Source organism: Eubalaena glacialis, chromosome X, assembly GCF_028564815.1.
Source record: "Eubalaena glacialis isolate mEubGla1 chromosome X, mEubGla1.1.hap2.+ XY, whole genome shotgun sequence".
Classification (NCBI taxonomy): Eukaryota; Metazoa; Chordata; class Mammalia; order Artiodactyla; family Balaenidae; genus Eubalaena; species Eubalaena glacialis.
Genome location: NC_083736.1, coordinates 99726835 through 99746795, shown reverse-complemented (window position 1 = coordinate 99746795; position 19961 = coordinate 99726835). Strand labels below are relative to the sequence as shown.

Here is a 19961-nt window from a genome sequence, read left to right as displayed (position 1 = left end):
CTACTTTAAAACACTGGAAGATATATATCAAACTGCTAACAATGGTTATCTTCCAGGTTGAAGGGAAGGGTTGGATTACAGGGAGACATTTACTTTCTAGATATTTAGAAATTGTTTACAGTGATCAGAAGTTATCAGGAAAAAAATATCTTAAAAATCTGAAAAACATAATACATGTTTATTATAAATAATTTTTACAGTAGAGAAAAATATAAAGAATAAAGTTTTTTTGAGAAAGTTCTGTATTCCTACCACCCAAAGATAACCACTGTTAAAATTTTAGTATATAATTTTCCAGATTTTTAATGCATGCATACATATAGCATTATATGTTCTCTGTAACAAATGAAATCACAGAAAGATTTATTTTAGAAGACGAAAACCTTTTCCCAACTTCCCCTCCAACTCCACCTCCTAGAGGTCCCCAGCGTTGAGAGTCTGATGTGTATGCTCCCACTCCTCTCTCCAAGATCACAGAAACATATGCAAACACACACACAGGATTTGTACATTTTACAAAAATGGGACCATAGAAAACATTACTACTTTACATGCTCTTTGTCATTCAGTCCTCATCTTAGGCCCATAGGTAAAAACTGAAATTTAATTATAGCACAAGGTCATGCAGTAAGTGACAAAGTAGTACTCAACCTGAGGGCTGTCTGGTTTATCCTCTACGCCTGGAAAAACCATTAGAAGTTTAAAGAGACATGGTCAGATCCCTCTGATGCCAGGGTAGGGCAGGAAACAAACCTGGGGTCAGAGGGCTGCAGTGGTCCAGGGAATAAGCTGCCCAGGGGGAGGGGGGAAGGGCTGGAGGTAGAGAAATTCAAGACACGTTTTTGGGGGGGGGTATGGCCAGGATTTATTACCACTTAGGGTGATGGGGATGAGGCTGTACTCTGGCTCCACCTTCTTCCTCCACAGGGTAGCGGAGGCCACTGAGGGATGGCGGCTGTTTCCTGTTCTAGAATATTCCACCTCTAGGAAGGGCGGGCCCACCGAGTGGGACAAACCATTATGGTGGTGGGGGGGGGGTGTCTGAGACTTTTTGTACTTGATTACAAGCGCTTCACGTTCTTGGTTCTGAATCTTTTCTGACCACTCCTGTTTCTTCCCGCCTGCAAAGACTTTCAACAGCGTAGGGGGTTCCCTTATGTCGGGGGCGGGGGGCGGGAATCTTCCTCACGCACCCCACCCACCCCCGCTGTTTCTGGAAGTTGGAACAGTCCCACGGTAAAAGCGGGGAGTGGTAACGCGAGGCTTTCTTTCCTCGGAGCCCTCGGGGAGAAAGAGAGAGCGGTACCCTCTCTTTAAGCGTGGTAGGCCTGTGTTTTCGGCCTGCACCCGCGCTGGCCAGAAGGTGAGGCTTGGCAGGAGGTGTCCTGGGGCAGCGCAAGCCAGTCGGGGGGAGAGCTCTTTATGAGGGGGGGAGGGGGGAGGGGGGAGCAAGCGGAGATGAGGAGACGGAGGGGGAGGGGAGGGGACAACTGGTTGATTCATCCCTGCAGGGCCAGCCAAGCCCCAAAGGCCCTCAGCCATCATGGCCTTGAAACCCGAGGACCCCAGTAATGGGTTCCAGCATGACATGGTGGTGGCCTTCATCAACGAGAGGATGAGCAGGCACGAGAAAGGCTCTGCGTTCTATCTCGGGAATATACACTTGTCCTGGGCGGAGGTGGAGGACAAGCTCCAGGCCACACTGGAGGATCGTCAGGTGCCCAGCGAGGCCAAAGAGGCCTGTGTCTGGGGCAGCCTGGCCCTGGGCGTGCGCTTCGCCCACAGGCAGAGCCAGTTACACACGCGCAAGGTGCAGTGGCTGCAAGACTTCACCGAACTGCACAAGTCGGCCGCGGAGGCCTTGGTCTCAGACCTGAAGTTGCTCAAGGCACAGCAGGAGGTGGAGCGCAAGGAGGCGGCCTTCCTGCTGCAGCTAGCCCATGCCAGGCTGGCGGAGGTGCAGAGAGAGCGGGACCTCCTGAAGTGGAAGCTGGCGCAGGCAGTAAGATTACTCTGACTTGGTCCCTGGCCCGTCCCAGGACCCGCCCCCAGTCCCGTTCGCCGCTCCCCCGCCCCCCCCCCCCCCCCGCCCCCAGAACAGGTCTCAGATCTGCTCACTTCTCTCCAGGAGCCGGTTGCAAAGGGACCAGGCCTGGCCACTGCCAGTGGGACCGGGGCAGAAGGAGCAGGTGAGGAGGAAGAGGAGGCAGGGGCCACTGCTCCTGCTGCAGCCGCTTCTGGAGCCACAGAAGGAGGAGGAAGACAGAAGGGTGTGGAAGGGTCAGAAGCTGCCGAGGGAGCAGAGGAGCTGCGCGGAGACCTTATGCAGCTTCCCGGAGTTGGGAACCAGAAAAAGTACACCTCTGGTGGGCAGAGGGAGGGAGCTCTCAGGTCCGTGGGCCCACCCATGTTTTATTTATCTGGGATAGCAAAGTCCGGGTCCACAGCCTCACGGGAACCCCCTCTTGTCCAGCTCCCTGCCTCATTCCCATCCTCACACTCACGCCCCTTATTCCCCTTCCCAGACGCACCCACACCATCCCCACCCACGTCCTCCCCACCAGCAGCGCCGTTCACAGCAGGAGCTCCATCTCAGAGGTCTCCCCGCTGGGGGCCCTCTGATTCTAGCTTGCGGTCTGATGTGGGGGGCCAGGTAATGGGCCCTCAAGAACCACAAAGAGACGGGAGGGACTCTGATCCCCACCAGCAGAGGACACCTCCAGTACTTCGAAGGCCAATGGGCTGCCCTTGGTGTAAAGTGAATTTTTCAAGGCAGAAAACTTGCTTCCACTGTGGGAGGGGAATCTGGCTATAAAACCTTTGAATTCAGAAACGTGAAACAGAATAGAAATGTACCCTGATGGGAAATCCGTTTTCAGTGGGAGGGGGAGGGGTGGGGGAGGGCTTGGGAAGAGTGGAAGGAAAGGGTGGGTGGGTGGGTGAATGGGGCAAGGGAGCTGTGAGAGAGGAGGGGAAATGGGGTGGAAGGTAGGGTATGGGGTGGTGGCTGGGGAAGTTGTAGATTGTGGGCTTAGGGGGAGAGAGACCTAGAGAGACAGACGTGTTTTGATGACCCTCTTTGTGTTCCAGAGCACTAGTACTCGACACCCCAGAACTACTGCCGCTTCTGTGTGTGTCTCTCCCCAACTCTAGCATCTGGTGGACCTGGGCAGACAGTATATAACACCCCCGTCTCTGCTTCCCCCCCCCCCCGAAACTAGACTGTAGATGACTGGAGCAGGAGTGGACATTTGACCCATCCTGAGCCAAACAGATCCTCACACTAGAGAATCTGAACAGAGAGGCAGATTTCATAGCCAGGATGGTGTCGGGCAATGAAGCAGTGGGTCACTGGGAGTCGGGGGCAAGGTCGGAGTCATGGACACCGAGGCCACAGCTGAGGCCTGGCCTTGGATGTGGGGGAACAGAACCGCGTGCTTTACAAAGGCCCAGTGCCCTTTAGAGAATCACAGTCTGAGGCCCCAGGGAGCAGAGAGACAGAGAAGCAGAGAGGAGTTGATCCCGTGACCCCAGACGTGCAGAGTGGCAGCCCGACCACTTTTCACTTCCTGCAGTTGTGCTGAGTGAAAATCCACTTTACACAGATCCTTTTTTCTTTAAGCTAACTTGAGAGGGTCCTTGGTCTGGGCAACCAGATTATTGCCAAGCCAGAAATTTACACCAGAAGAGCAGTTGCAAACCACAAACCATCAAAGAAAATGTCGGAACTGGCAGGGGCGGTGCATCAGGGAGTGATGGGTAGTGGGGATTCCTGCATCCCAAGTCTCCAGCAATGAACTGGCCAGGAAGCTCATTCATGTTCTGAGCGAGTTATATCATGAGAAACAAAACAGGCCTGGGGTTAACCCGGGGCTTACAACAGGGCCACCCCCCCTAGAGGAATCCTTCAGGGTTGCATACAGAGGACGCCAGCACCAGCTGCAGACGAGGACTGCTATCGTCGTTCAGCCCCATGACAGGAGAAGCCTCCCCAGTCCCCAGTGGGGAAGCAGGAGTGGGGGTATGGGGTGGGGAGAGGGGTACGGGGCAGTGGGATGGAGGGCTTTTATGTCTTTATATAGTTTGGTGTTGTGTAAAGTAAAATAAATGCTCACAAAAATACAAAAAATAAAAGTAAGTGAATTTACTGGCTCGGGTGAGTTTGGAAAGGCTACCTCTTCCTCTGGGGCAGAAGGGAAGGAAAGCAGACACCGATCTGTGTGGCGAGGAGGTGGGAAACCAAGCAGGCTCCTGTCTGTGTGTGTATGATGTGGACAGACAAGCAGACAAGGCACCTGAGAGTGAGCGAGGACGTAAGGTCCAGGTGCGGGGTGGGGGCTTCAGAGCAGTGGCACTTGGGGGAATAATTGCGGAGGAGGATGGGGGTGGGGAACGGAGGGAGAGAAAAGGAAACCAAGGGGAAAGACAATGGGAGTCTGGAAGGAAAAGGCAGGGGAGTGGGGTAGGGCCAGGACAGGCATCAGACACAAACTCTTGGGTTTTACAGCCTGACACCCACTTGCTACAGCAAAAAACAGCACATACAAAAGGAGAAGAGGCAGGAGGGGTTGGCAGGGATCGCTGCCTGACTCCCTTACCCCTTCTAGGCTTGTAGCGTATCTTTTCATCAGCTGGGAGTGTAATTTCTAGCAACCCAGTCTTTACCTGCAAATACCTAAGAGTTTAAAGCAAAGTTCAACTTACTTCAGGTCTTTGACTTTACAGTATGGGTTACGCAGTGCTTGGCAGAGCAAGTGTAGTGGAGAGACTGGCAAATTATGCAGCTGGAAGGGCCTAAAAGATATGAGAAAGCAAAAATAAAATTAAAAACAAAATTTTAAGTAAAAGCCTTATTTTGGCTTCTGTTGCCATCTTAGTACTAATTTACAAAAACCTTAGGAGGTATTACCCCATTTTGCAGATAAGGAAATTAAGGCACAAAAAGGTAATTTGCCCAAGGTCACATAGGAACAGAATGAAGGTCAGTACTCAGGTCTGTCTGACTCCGAAGCCAAAGCCATGGTATTGTATGCCAGGCACCGAGGTAAACACTTTACACACAGAATTTATCTTATCTGGTCCTTAATCCAATGACAGGTATTGTAATCACCATTTTGCAGATGCTCAGAGAGGTCAAGTGACTTGCCCAAGCTATCTGTACACTGTAACTGATTCTTGGTTGTCAGTACTAATAGAAGAATTAACGACAATAATTGAGAACTAGGAAAGTTCAATATGGTTGACCTTTGAACAATATGGGGGTTAGGGGTACCAACACCCCCACAGTTGAAAATCCATGTAAAACTTCACAGTGAGCCCTCCCTATCCCTCCATATCGGAGGTTCTGCATCTGAGGATTCAACCAACCTCAATCCTATAGTACTGTAGTACACATTTATTGAAAAAAATCCCCATGTTAAGTGGACCTGCGCAGTTCAAATCTTTGTTGTTCAAGGATCAACTGCAGTAAACTCTCACTCAGTCAACACGCTTGGGAAAAGTGGGTGTTTTTGTGGGTTTTTTGGGGGGGGTTTAAACTTTGAAAAGAATTTAAGCCTTCTGATGAAAGCAATGGGGTTGAAGGATGGGGACTCCATCTAAGGCTGATTTTCTGGAAACGCAAAATGAACTAGAAGCCCCTTTGTGTTTCCATCAGTGCTTAAAATCTCTCAATGTATATTGTCCATTATTTTACTTTATAATATACAGTTGGATTGAAGCTGTCATGAATTCATGAAGACACTGTAGCCAAAGTGCTTCGTAATTCCAAGTCCATGTAACTTCTCATACCCCTTCCCCTCTGGTCCCAAAGTCTTGCTGCACCTCCCTTCCCCTCCTCACTTTCCACAAACACACCTATGCCATGCTCAATTCCACCTCTATGCTACTGCCCACTGAGGAACTAACAATTACCAGAGAAAAGACTCGGGTTAACTCACTTCCCAAGTTGAGCTTTCTGCCCACTCCTGTCTCCTTCTCAAGGTCCCCTCCCCCTCCCCCGGCCCCACAACTAAATGAGAGGCACTGTCCATATTAACCTGAGTACTGAGAACAGACTTATGACCAGTGGCATTTTCCAGACAATGCAGGTATAAGTCTTCTTGGCTGCTTTAGTAAGTCAGTAGAGCTGTATTTTGTAGTATACAGAGTACATACTGTGTAAGTGGTTTACCTAAGCCTCTTTGAACTCCAGCTCTCAACTTTCCAGGTAGGTGTGAGTCTAGCAGAAAGAACCCAGGCTTTATAGCAATATACACAGGAGTGCAGCTCTGTCCCTTACCAACCTGGAGCTCTTTGAGGCCTCACTGATGAAGTATATGTAGAGAAGAGTGAGGACCAATTGAACATTAAGTTTACAACCTTTTCCAGAATAGTCATCAACACCAAAATAGCAGAGTCTTCAATGATAATCTTAATGATTTATATGCTCATAACTTTTTATAATTATAAAGCACCTTCACAGAGAGACAGTGAAGACTAATAGACACACACACTCACATACACACACTTACAGTGGCTAGCACAGTGCCTGGCACATAGTTAAGTTCTCACAAGTGTCAGCTTTCCCTCAGTGTCTACCTTGGCCAGTGTTCAATATGTGATAGATACTCAATAAATCCTTATTGTGTTGATTGACATACAATATGGAAAGCAGAGATAATTCAATTTATTTATTGACAATGCTAGAAATGATTATGTGCCTGAATACTTGAAATAAACAAGAAGGCCTATCATTTCTGTAGGCCAAAACACTGGTGAAAAGACATTAGTATACTCACTGATTAAGTATCAAGGTTGGTGGCATGAATGCTGAAGCTCGATCTTCCTCCTCAAATCCAAGTAGGTGCTGACACTTCAGAGACACTGACAGGTGACTATGACTGCTTTTTACACAGAATGACATAGCCAGAATGTCCATTTTTGTATAGGTAGGTTGAAGCAGTATAATTGACCCTAAATCATCAATTATCCTTTTTGCATATTCTTCTTCCTGAATCTCATACAAACAGTGAAACAAGTCCATTGGCTCAATCTGTAACCTAGAAGATTTATCCTTTATTTCTTTCTCAGTCCACTTCAATAACTCCTCTCGAAGTCCTGGAGAGACTTTTCTCCCAAAGGTAGTTTCCACAGACTTTCCCTTTCCTTTATGTAAGAGGCCAAATAAGAACTGTATTGTTAATGATGAAAACCCTTTTCCATATTGTTGGAATATTTCTTGCCACGTTTTCCCCACTTGATCAAAAAACATCCAGCTGCTGTCATTCTTCAGGGCATAGAACACAGCAGTCAGGAACTCTTGGAAACTGAAGTGAAGGAAAGTGTAGACACTGACACCTCCTTCAACTTTTTTCAAAAAGTGATTGAGAAAAGTGCAGTTGGTATCATACACTCCTATCCCATGTCTTCTGAGGTCACTGATTTCAAACAGGACCTGCTGGTTCTGCAGTCCCTCTGCAGCCAAAGAGCAAAGGCCCCACAGGCAACTCTGTCCCTTCCACACCGAGATGCCTGTAAGGGTTTTGAGGCACTTGGAAAAGTAGAACAGATACACATCAGTCATGGTTTGAAGTGATCTCATAAGAGTCCTGTCACCATCTCCCTGTGACTGCAGGACACTGCAGATCATCCAGGAGATGATGGGAAGAGAAGACATAATGTCAAGGCCTTCATTTTCTCGCAGACCATAAAAAACTCTCATTGCAGCATTAGCACCTGAAAACTGACTCAAGAAATATGCTCTCTTCTCAGCATCTGTAAACCACAGGATCTCTGCCTGGGTAGCTTGTTTTAACAGAGAGTGAAGCTTCTTCATGGCTGTAGGCCGGGCAGTTATCAGGAGGGAGGATTCAGGAAACAGTTTTTTCCTCACGAAACTACATAAGAGGGTCTCTACTGGCTTCCTCTCCAGGGGATTGGCACTAAGATCCTCTTCCTGGTCACCTACAGGGTACTGAAGCTCAGGAAATCCATCAAGAATGAACAGAAGCTTCTCTGGATATACAAGAATAACGTCCAGGATTGGTCCGTCTATATCTTGAAAAGTGTTAGTGATCAGGTCAGCAGCACTAAGGTTAGCAAAACGGCTTATTTCTCTGCAGTTTACATAGATGAGATAGTCAAATCTGCCTGGAGTAACCATTCCTGCTGCCCAGTCAAACATGAACTTATGCACCACAGCTGTTTTCCCAATCCCAGCACATCCCTGAAGCACCACAGTTTGGGATAAGCTGGAGCCCTCTTCATCAGGATCAAATATATGTTCCATCTCAATAAAATTATTTTGTTGAGGAATTCCGCATGGTGGCTTTTCTGATATACAGTGTTCTTTTACAACAAGCAGTCGTGACTCTATATGCTTGCCATGGTGATAACATTTGTCAACTCCTTTTTTCAGGTATTTTTCTTTTAGATGTTTTCTAAATACTTTCCTGTAATCTAATGGGGTGACACCAAGAGTCAGTAATCACAGAATCCTAGACAACAATACAAACAACAACTATAACTAATACTACCATCACCACCATCTCTACTCAGATGTTTCAAAGGCTCCTCAAACTTCATGCATCTGAGCTCTTGATTTCTATTCCACTGCCCGCCCCCACAAAAAAACCCTCCTCAGGGCTCAGAAAAATGTTAGGATTCATTACTTCTTTTTTTTCCCTTGAATCCTCCACATCCATTTAGCAAGGCCTATCATTTATATCTCCAAAATAAGCCTCCAATCCATTTATTTGCCACTACAACCTCAAATACCACCCAAGTACAAGGCACTATCAACTCTTTCCTGGACTGCTGAAACAGCCTCCTACGCATCTATACTCTTGCCATCTATGGCTCCTCTCCACACAAGCAGCCAACGTGATCTTCTAAAACTATCAATTACATCACGTCACTGCCATGGCCCAAAACTTTTCAAGAGCTTTTCATTGCACTTGATATAAAATCCAAAATCCTTACCTCATCCTACAAGGTCTGCTACGATCTGGGCCCTATCTACCTTCACTCCCCAGCCTTTTATATCACTCTCCTTCTCAGTCCCTATACTATAAAGCCACACCGGCTTACTTTTAGTTCCTCACAAATGCCATGTTCTTTCCCACTTCCAGGCCTTTCCACCAGCTATTCTCTCTGCCTGGAACACACTTCTTCCTGCTCTTCCCATGGAGATCCCCTTCTCATCCTTCAGACCTTAAACATTACTTCCTAGAAGAAGACTTCCCTGACCACCCAGTTTAAAGCAGATCCTCTCTACTGTACCCTCTCCCAGGACCCTGTTTTCCCTTTATAGCACTTAGCACAATTTACAATTGTCTTGTTTATTTTTTTCATTATCTGTTTTTCCCACTAATCTACATGAAAACAGGGACCTTGTCTGTCTTTTTCATCATAGTACCCTAAGTACCTAGCTGGTGCCTGGAACATGGTAGACACTCAATATTTATTGAAAATGGCTATAAATGCTTGCTTTTGAATTAAAAACAAGCCATTTATTATGCCTATTCTGGGTCAGATACTGTACTAGGCCCTTTACATAGATTTTTTAAAAAATTTAATCATCATAATAATCCCATGAAGTAGGTATTATCCAGATTTTATAGTTGAGGAAACTGAAAACTTATAACCAGGGTTATACATTCATGGGTGTGCAATCTGTGCTTAGGCCTCGTGCTCAGAGGATCCATACTTGGTGTAATGCTCTGCTGTTCCTATCTTGAAATTCTTAATCATTTTTGAACAAGGAATCCTGTCTTTTCATTTTGCACCATACCCCATAAATATGTAGCCAGTCCTGCTTATAGCATTGGGTAACTTGTCCAAGGTTCGACAGCTAGTAAATGGCAGAGACTTCAATTAAGACTCAGGTTTGTCTGAAGCCATGGCCTATATGCTTAAATACTATACTATGTAGTTTTTCACTTTCTGCAACTAGAAAAAATAATCCAAGGAGTCAGTTATCAAGTTCAAACTTCTGTTAAGTGAATATCTAAGCTAGTATTTTCCAAATAAGTTTCTCGTGTAACATTTTTGCAAGATATTAATAGGAGAGCTGTGAAAAAGGTGTCCAGTGGTCAAACAAGGTAAGGGGAATGCACCTTCTATCCCATTTTAGAGTTTCTCAATACATATTAGCATATGAAAGGCTCTGAGCGAATCAACAGTTAAAAAAAAAAAACGGACTGTTTAACTTTGTTTAATCCAGTATTTTCTGGACTTAAATGACTACAGAACCCTTTTTTAAAAGCAAAATTATTAACTCCTGGAGAACAGTATTCTGTAGAATGCAGGTTGGGGAATGCTGATCTAGATAAGTGTTTGCAAACTTTTTCTGTAAAGTTCCATAAATAGATTAGGCTTTTAGGTCTCTGCTGCAATTACAGGCATACCTTGGAGATATTGCGGGTTTAGTTCCAGACCACTGCAATAAAGCGAATATTGCAATAAAGCAAGTCACACAAACTTTTTGGTTTCCTAGTGCATATAAAAGTTACACTTACACTAACTGTACTGTAGTCTATTAGGTGTGCAATAGCGTTATATCTAAAAAACAATGTACATACCTTAATTAAAAAGTACTTTATTGCAAAAAAATGCTAATCATCATCTGGCAACACAGGGTTGCCACAAATCTTCAATTTGTAAAGAATCACAATATCTGTGAAGTACAATAAAATGAAGCGCAATAAAACAAGGTATACCTTTACTCAACTCTGCCATATTAGCGTGAAAGCAGCCCTAGACAATATGTAAATGAATGGGCATGGGTGGTTCCAGTAAAAGTTTATTTACAAAAACAGGCAGCTGGCTGGATTTGGCCCACTAGCTGTAATTTGTTGACCTCAATCTAGATCATTCCAGAAGCAGACTGATCTATTCTATCCATAAAGTCCTGTACATCTGGTGCTTGACTACCATCATCAGAGGTCCTCCTAGTATTTGAATATCTATTCTAAATGATATAAAAGTCCTATTTGTTATGACAGTTTGGGACTTCATGAATATTACCAAAAAAACCATTGATTGTTGCTCAGTGAATATGGGGGAAGAAATGGGAGAGGAGTGGGGATGAGTGGGGTTCATGGGAGACACTATTCCCAAAACAGAAAAAGAGTAAATCAGAAAAGACATCTACCTGTAAGCTCCTTCCATGAAAATGAAGCCAGAGAACTTGAAGCAGCTGTGGGAGGAAGAGCTGGGGTTAAGAGTATCGCAAATACACCTTTGTACCAAAACATGAAATACACAGAAATTTAGTCACACTGTTACAGCCATTCATGCTCTTCCCCAAACAGAAATAAAACAAAGAAAGAAAGCCACCTCACATCCATTCTAACTTACCAAAAAGGTATTTCATAGCTAATGTCCAACATAAAGTAAACCTAAGAAATTCCCACACAAATATATTTAGGGTGTAAACATTTATATTTATATGATAAATAAGGAAAATTTTAGGCATGAACTTAAAGGGGCATTCATTATTTGAAGTGACTGTGTCTGGTATTTTGTTTTCCTTTGAACGTTAGCTTATTGCTTCTGTTGGAGCTTCTGTTGAGCCTAACTTGTTAATGAGAAAGAATAAGACATTGGTGATGTTAGTTCGACAGAAATATACAATGACCTACATTCAAATGCACACACACACACACACACACGTCCCTTCACATTCCTATAGGTTTTTAGTACTTGCACACCTTTATAGGCAAGAGTGAGACATAGTTGGGAGCAGTGACTAGGTGTATGGGAGGAAGCAGAGTATGGAGAGGCAGATATTAGAATGTCACAGAAATGGGCAGCAAGTGAGTGGTCTGTTGAAGATAACCAGTTTCTATTCCCCATAACTAAACATTCCTTGGAGTTCAGGAATCAGCCACATGGGGAAGGACTCCAGAAATCTTCACTCTTTACTCTTTTGTGCTGTCTCCTGTGAAAATCTGTGGTTACAGTAAAGGAAGAGACTTAAGAGTCTTTTATGATTATAGATGCTTTGGGGACTATGGAAAACATTATAAACACCAGATGCCTCTTCACAAGAATTGTGGAGAGATTATTAATGGGTAAATTCTGTATCCGTGTAATACCTTAATATACATACACCTATACACATACAACACAATTTTAAAGATTCAGAAAAATCCCACAGTCCATGAGGAGAAGTAGGGGAAAGAGAATGAACAAGACTACCTAGATTATACCCTCTTTTACCTCATTCAGTTACTCACCTTTCTGTTCAGACAATAAGCTCCAGGTGCAAGCAGGTTCCATATCTTTTCGTTTCTTTTGACTGTTCATCCTGGCAAATCAAGAAGACTGTAACCCAAAACAGAAATGATGACTGTAAGGCCTGGTGGAAGCCCAGAGTAAAAAAGTAACTCAAGAAAGACTACTCAAAGCATCACAGAGCTGGGGAAGAGAGAAGGCCCAGTAACCAAGTAGAGAGCTAGCGTGGGACTAGGAGATCACAGGAAGACAGACCAAAATCAACAGTCTTCAGCTTGAAGAGAAAAAAAAAAACTAAAGAGAGGATAGAATGTCCACAGACTTTTGAAGAGTACAAATAAGGGAAATGTCAAATTGAGCTCTAAAATGCGTTATTAAGGGAAGGATAGGATTTAGGCAGTATACCTCTAATGTTTGTGGTCAAGATAAGAAAGAATGACTGTGTCCTTCTACAACACAGTCAGTTTGGTACCACTGGTAAAGGGAGAATTCTAAGACCACAGATTAGAATACTGTGGTATAAGAGAAACAGTCTAGAGAGTCAGGAGATCCAAGCCCTAGTTCCATTTCTATAACTATCTACCATGGACCTTGAGTAAGATTCTTCTACTTTCTGAATCTGTTTTATTATTTTCAAAATGGTGGAGAGAATGTTAGCCCAGGTTTCTTTCCAGGTTGAACATTGTAAGATCAGTGGTCCTAAGTCCCAGTTGCACATTAGAATTACCTTCACACCACCTTCCAGAATTTGTTTTCTTTGCTGCAATATTACTTATCAATTTCTAACACACTTGATTATTTTCTTATGAGTTAGGTTTATTATTCACTTTCAGTATTTCCCCCTTAAATTGAATTATTGGCCCCAATTCTCAGCCCTTGCCATGAACTTGGCAGGTCCACACCAAAGAAGTGGAACTTATTTTCCCACCTCTTATCTTCGAGCTCAGCTTTGAAACTTGCTCTGGGTAATGGAGTGTACACAGATGTGACTCAAGTAGGGGCCTGATATGTGCTTGCACAGTTGTACACGCTCCCTCTTGTCATTCTGCCACTGGCATGAGATGAGCCATGAGAGAAACAAGCCCCAGGTAGTCCACTCATCCAAGGATGAGAAATACATGCAGTAGAGCCACCCCAGTTTACTCATAGTCCTGCAGCAAGAAAAATAGAGTCACCCCAGCCCGAATCAGAGTTGCCCAACAGAACCCTGCCTAATCAGCTGAGTCCCAGCTGGCCTCCGGATCAGTGAGAATAAGTGCTTAATAAATTCTTAACTTTTCGTGCCACTGAGATTTTGTGGTTGTCGTTATGTATTGTTGTGGCAATAGCTAACTAATACATCTTGCTAGAGAGTAAATGCCTAGAAAGTGTTTGACATAGAGAAGACATTCATTAAATGTTCATTGAATAAATTGAATAAATGAATAAAATCTTAAAAATAATACAGTGCCTAGTCTGCATTCCTGATCAATTAAATCAGAATCTTTGATGATGAGGTTTGGCATCGACTTTTTTTTAAGTTCCCAAGGTGATTCGAATACACAGCCAGGGAAAAAAGCCACTGTTCTAAGAATTAGTTATTTTTCATAGAGTGTATTGGTGAAACACACAGGCTTTGGAATCAAACAGATGTGTTCAGGCCCTGACTCTACCACTTACTATGTGACAACCATGGAATTAACATCTCTAAGCCTCAGATTCCTCAGCTATTAAATAGGGATAACAACAGTTTATAACAACAGTTGATCACAACCTTTCTTAAAAGGTTATTATGAGGATTAAATGAAGTATGCATATGAAGTATTCAGTACACTACATGGTACACAGTAAGGGCTCAATAATCCTAAACCATAGCTAATGTTGGCATTGCTGTATCATTTGATAGAGAGTAAAAATGTCTGAACTCAGATAGACCTTACTTAAATTCCATTTCCACTGCTTTCTAGCAAGATGACTTCGAGTAAAGTTACTTAAACTCCTGAGACTACAGTAACCCATCTGTAAAATATGGTGATAATAATAACTACTTCATTATTTTGTTGTGAGGATTAAATAAGATGACACACATAAAACTCTTAGCAGAGGACCAAGTGCAATATAAATAATGTTAGAGAAAAATAAGTTGGCATTTATTATAACTGACAGAAAGAAGTTACATTCTATTAAAATCTCCACATAACAACTTCTTATGAGACAGAGTGTTCCCAGCACAGTGTTATATTCCCACATCCTGGGTTCTTTTCCCAGTCACTAGGAACAGCATGTCCTCTAAAAAGTAGAAAAAAAATTCTCTAGTTACAAATTCCTCCAGTAAGCACTCCTGCCCTCAGGTAATGGAGCTGGAGGGGTACATGGTCACTCACTCTCTTCCTAGGCAATCTCTACGATGTCCATGATTTCAATCATTCCTTACAACTCCTAATTGTTTACCTCAGTCTAGCCCTCTTCTCTCAGATCCAGATTTATTCATCTAAAGGCTTACTCAACATCTCCACTTAGATGCTGACACCTCTCTTTTTCTTACCTCTGTTGGTAACTACTGTTTGGTTTGTCCAGCATTCTTTCATTGATCTTGGTTTTGATAAGATATCCCATATCTCTTAATGGTATAATCAGATTCTCTGTGCCTGAATTTTAAAACCTGAGTGGGGACTATAGAGACTGAGGTTCTGATACCCAAATGCCCCAAGCTTCCTTAGTTCCTGACCTCCCTGAAACCTTGTTTTTGAGCACTTCATGTAGTTTCAAGTAACTCCAGTATCCTTCCAAAAATCTCTATTTTTGCTCAAGTTAAGTTATTCAGAATCAATTTCTATTGCCTGCAACTAAAGAACTCTGACATAGAAATTATACCAGAAACACTAACAACAAACTATCAGAAAGAGAAATTAAGAAAACAATCCCATTCACAGTTGCATCAAAAAGAATAAAATACCTGGGAATAAGTCTACCTAAGGAGATAAAAGACGTGTACTCAGAAAACTATAAGACACTGATGAAACTGAAGATGACACAAAGAGATGGAAAGATATACTGCACTCATGGATTGGAAAAATTAATATTGTTAAAATGACCATATTACCCAAGGCAATCTACAGATTCACTGCAATCCCTATCAAAATACCAATGGCATTTTTCACAGAACAAATATTCTAAAATTTGTGTGGCAATACAAAAGATCCCAATTAGCTAAAATAATCTTGAGAAAGAAAACCAAAACATAAAGTATCATGCTACCTGATCTCAAACTATACTACAAAGCTACAGTAATCAAAATAGTATGGTACTGGCACAAAAACAGACACAGATTAATGGAATACAATAGACAGCCCAGAAATGAACCCACATTTATATGGGCAATTAATCTACAACAAAGGAGGCAAAAATAAACAATGGGGAAAACACAGCCTCTTCAATAAATGGTCTTGGGAAAACTGGACAACTACATTCAAAAGAATCCAACTGGACTACTTTCTCACACCATATACAAAAATAAACTCAAAATAGATTGAAGACTTAAATGTAAGACCTGAAACCATAAAACTTCTAGAAGAAAACATAGGCAGTACACTCTTTGATATCAGTCTTAGCAATATTTTTTTGGATATGTCTCCTCAGGCAAAAGAAGCAAGAGCAAGAATCAACAAATGGGACTACATCAGACTAAAAAGCTTTTACACAGTGAAGGAAACTATCAACAAAATGAAAAGGCCACCTGCTGAATGGGAGACAATATTTGCAAATGATATATCCTATAGGGGGTTAATATCAAAAATATACAAAGAACTCATAAAACTCAACATCAAAAAAACAAACAACCCAATTAAAAAATGGGCAGAGGAACTGAATAGCCTTTTTTCCAAAGAAGACATACAGATGGCCAACAAGAATATGAAAAGATGCTCAATATCACTAATCATCAAGGAAATGCAAATGAAAACCACAATGAGATATCACCTCACACCTGTCAGAATGGCTATTATCAAAAAGACAGTAACAAGTGTTCGCAAGAATATGGAGAAAAGGGAACCCTTGTGCACTGTTGGTGAGAATGTAAATTGGTGCAGCCACTATGGAAAACAGTATGGAGATTCCTCAAAAAATTAAAAATAGAACTACCATAAAATCCAGCAATTCCACTTATGGGTATTTATCTGAAGAAAATGAAAATATTAATTAGAAAATACATAAACAACCCTATGTTCATCACAGCACTAGTTTTTTAAAATTTTTATTGGAGTACAGTTGATTAACAATGTTGTGTTAGTTTCAGGGGTACAGCAAAGTGAATCAGTTATACATATACATATATCCACTCTTTTTTATTTTTTTTATTTTTTTATTTTTTCCAGTTTTTTATTTTTAAAAAATTTTTTTTAACATCTTTACTGGAGTATAATTGCTTTACAATGGTGTGTTAGCTTCTGCTTTATAACAAAGTGAATCAGCTATACATATACATATATCCCCATATCTCCTCCCTCTTGCATCTCCCTCCCACCTTCCTTATCCCACTCCTCTAGGTATCCACTCTTTTTAGACTCTTTTTCCATATAGGCCATTACAGAGTACTGAGTAGAGTTCCCTGTGCTATATAGTAGGTCCGTATTAGTTATCTATTTTATATATAGTAGTGTGTATATGTCAATCCCAATCTTCCAATTTATCCCTCCCTCACACCTTACCCCCTGGTAATCATAAGTTTGTTTTCTACATCTGTAACTCTATTTCTGTTTTGTAGATAAGTTCATTTGTACCCTTTTTTTAGATTCCACATATAAGTGATATCATATGATATTTGTCTTTCTCTGTCTGACTTACTTCACTCAGTATGACAATCCCTAGGTCCATCCATGTTGCTGCAAATGGCATTATTTTGTTCTTTTTTATGGCTGAGTAATATTCCATTGTATATATGTACCACGTCTTCTTTATCCATTGCTCTGTTGATGGACATTTAGGTTGCTTACATGTCCTGGCTATTGTAAACAGTGCTGTAATGAACACTGGGGTGCATGTATCTTTTCAATTTATGGTTTTCTCCGGATATATGCCCAGGAGTGGGATTTCTGGATAATATGGTAGCTCTATTTTTAGTTTTTTAAGGAACCTCCATACTGTTCTCCATAGTGGCTGTACCAGTTTACATTCCCACCAACAGTGTAGGATGGTTCCCTTTTCTCCACACCCTCTCCAGCATTTATTGTTTGTAGATTTTTTGATGATGGCCATTCTGACCGGTGTGAGGTGATATCTCATTGTAGTTTTGATTTGCATTTCTCTAATAATTAGTGATGTTGAGTATCTTTCCATGTGCTTTTTAGCCATCTGTATATCTTCTTTGGAGAAATGTCTACTTAGATAGTCCACCCATTTTCTGATTGGGTTGTTTTTCTGATATTGCACTGCAGCATTATTTATAATACCAAGATATGGAAGAAACCTAAGTTCCCATTGATAGATGAATATATATATATATATATATATATATATATATATATAATGGAACATTACTCAACCATGAAATCTTGCCATTTGCAACAACATGGATGGACCTAGAGTGTATTATATTAAGCAAAATAAGTCAGACAGATAAAGACAAATACCACATAATCTCACTTATATGTGTAATCTAAAAAACAAAATGAATTAACAAGCATAATTAAACAGAAACAGAGTCATAGATACAGAGAACAAACAGGTGGTAGTCAGATTGGAGGAGACTGGGGGAGGAGAGAAATAAGTGAGGGAGATCAAGAGGTACAAACTTTCAGTTACAAAGTAAATGAGTCACAGTGTGGGGAATATACTCAATAATTATGTAATATCTCTGTATGGTAACAGATGACAACTAGACTTACGGTGACATTTTGAAATGTATAGAAATATTGAATCACTATGTTGTGTACCAGAAACTAACATAGTGTTGTAGGTTAATTATACTTCCAAAACAAACAAAGAAACAAACTCCTAGAAAAAGAAATCAGATTTGTGACCACCAGAGGTGGGGAGGGGGGAATTAGGTGAAGGCAGTCAAAAGGTACAAACTTCCAGTTATAAGATAAATTAAGTACTATGGATGTAATATACAGCATGATGAAGATAATTAACACTGCTGTATAAAAGTTGTTAAGAGAGTAAATCCTAAGAGTTCTCATCGCCAGGAAAAAATATTTTTTTCTATTTCTTTAATGTTGTACCTATATGAGACGACGTAATCATTTCATGATGTATGTAAGTCATATCACTATGCTGTACATCTTAAACTTACACAGTGCTGTATGTCAATTATATCTCAAAAAAACTAGAAAAAAAAATTGAAAAGAAAAAGAAATTATACCAGAGAGTGAGTTACAGTCAACAGACCTTTAGGAAACTATGGGGGTATTTTATAACTGGTTATTAGATCCAGTTAGAGTAAAAGCCTGTGAGATGGCCCAAATTCCACGATGGGAAAGTAGTATCCATTGTACTAGGAGTTCCACTAGAATATATGGAATCGTTATGCAAAGTACCAAAAGGTGCCCTCTTCAAGAAGACAAATCAAAGTAAGTAATTCAGTCTCCTCCAAGCAGTTGAATTACAAAATGGTAAAATGGTGCTTCTTCCTCTGGGCTAGGGGAGCACCAAGTTAGGGAACACAGGTTAGAGAGCAGGGTATGGGCTAATTTCAGTCCCCCTTCACACCCTTGGCTGTGTGCCTTTTCAGTCAACAAACTGTACAACTTTTCATGGTGACTCGACATGGTATGCATGCTGCCAAAAACAGGAGAAAGAAATGCTACAAATCTCACCTCCAGGCCTAAAATGAGACTCTGGGTTTTTTTTATTGAGATATAATTCACATATCATAAAATTCACCCTTTTAAAGTGTACAATTCATTGCTTTGTAGTACATTCACAAAGTTTTGCAACCATCACCACTATCCAATTCCAGAACATTTTCATCACCCCAAAACGAAATGCTATACTCATTAAGCAGACACTCCCCATTCTCCCCCCACCCCAGCCCCTGGCAACCACAATTCTACTTTATGTCTCTAAGGATTTGCCTATTCTGGACATTTCATATAAATGGAATCATACAATACATGTCCTTTTGTGTCTGGCTTCTTTTCTTAGCATAATGTTTTCAAGGTTCATCCATGTTGTAGCATGTATCAGTTCTTCATTCCTTTTTATAACTGAATAAGAATCTATTTCACATCCACTGGAATGGCTGTAATTTAAAAAATGAAAAATGGCAAGCATGTGGAAAAATTAGAACACTTATACATTGCCAGTGGGAATATAAAACGATGCAGCCACTATGGAAAAGTTCAGCAGCTCCTCAATAAGTTAAACACAGGATTACCATGTGACCCAGCAATTTTACTCCTAGGTATATACCCCAAACAACTGAAAACAGGTACTTAAACAAAAATTTGTACAAAAATAGTCACAGCATCACTATACTAAATAGCAAAAAAGGTGGAAACAACCCCAATGTCCATCAACTGATGAACTGAATAAACAAAATGTGGTATATATTTACAGTGGAATACTATCCAGCCATAAAAAGGAACAAGGTACTGAGGCGTGCTATAACATGGATGAGCCTTGAAAACATTACACTACATGAAGGAAGCCAGACACGAAATTCCATTCATATGAAATGTACATAATAGACAAATTCATAGAGAAAGAAAGTAGATTAGTGGTTGCCAGGGGTTCGGGGAAAAGGGGAAGTGGTAGTGACTGCT

At 41.6% G+C, this 19961-nt stretch overlaps 2 protein-coding genes across 2 annotated transcripts in view; one reads left to right on the top strand and one right to left on the bottom strand.

Annotated features, from left to right (window-relative positions):
* Positions 1-19961, bottom strand: part of LOC133081868 (NACHT, LRR and PYD domains-containing protein 3-like) — a 46103-nt gene that overhangs the window by 11283 nt on the left and 14859 nt on the right. The window contains exons 4-7 of the mRNA XM_061178196.1: positions 12222-12292; positions 11135-11179; positions 6780-8439; positions 4705-4794 (exon numbers count right to left, since the gene is read on the bottom strand). Coding sequence (XP_061034179.1) covers positions 4705-4794; positions 6780-8439; positions 11135-11179; positions 12222-12292 — 1866 coding nt within the window. The remainder of the gene's footprint in view (positions 1-4704; positions 4795-6779; positions 8440-11134; positions 11180-12221; positions 12293-19961) is intronic.
* TEX13B (testis expressed 13B) lies at positions 1544-3584 on the top strand. The gene is made up of 4 exons (XM_061179310.1): positions 1544-2002; positions 2129-2366; positions 2526-2653; positions 3429-3584. The coding sequence occupies exons 1-4, from the start codon at positions 1544-1546 to the stop codon at positions 3582-3584; spliced, it is 981 nt and encodes a 326-aa protein (XP_061035293.1).

Coding starts and splice junctions, on each gene's coding strand:
- TEX13B (XM_061179310.1), top strand. CDS start 1,544: ATGGCCTTGAAACCCGAGGACCCCAGTAATGGGTTCCAGCATGACATG. Junction 2,367..2,525: donor CCAGAAAAAGTACACCTCTG/GTGGGCAGAGGG, acceptor TCCCCTTCCCAG/ACGCACCCACACCATCCCCA. Junction 2,654..3,428: donor GGTCTGATGTGGGGGGCCAG/GTAATGGGCCCT, acceptor GTGGGGGAACAG/AACCGCGTGCTTTACAAAGG.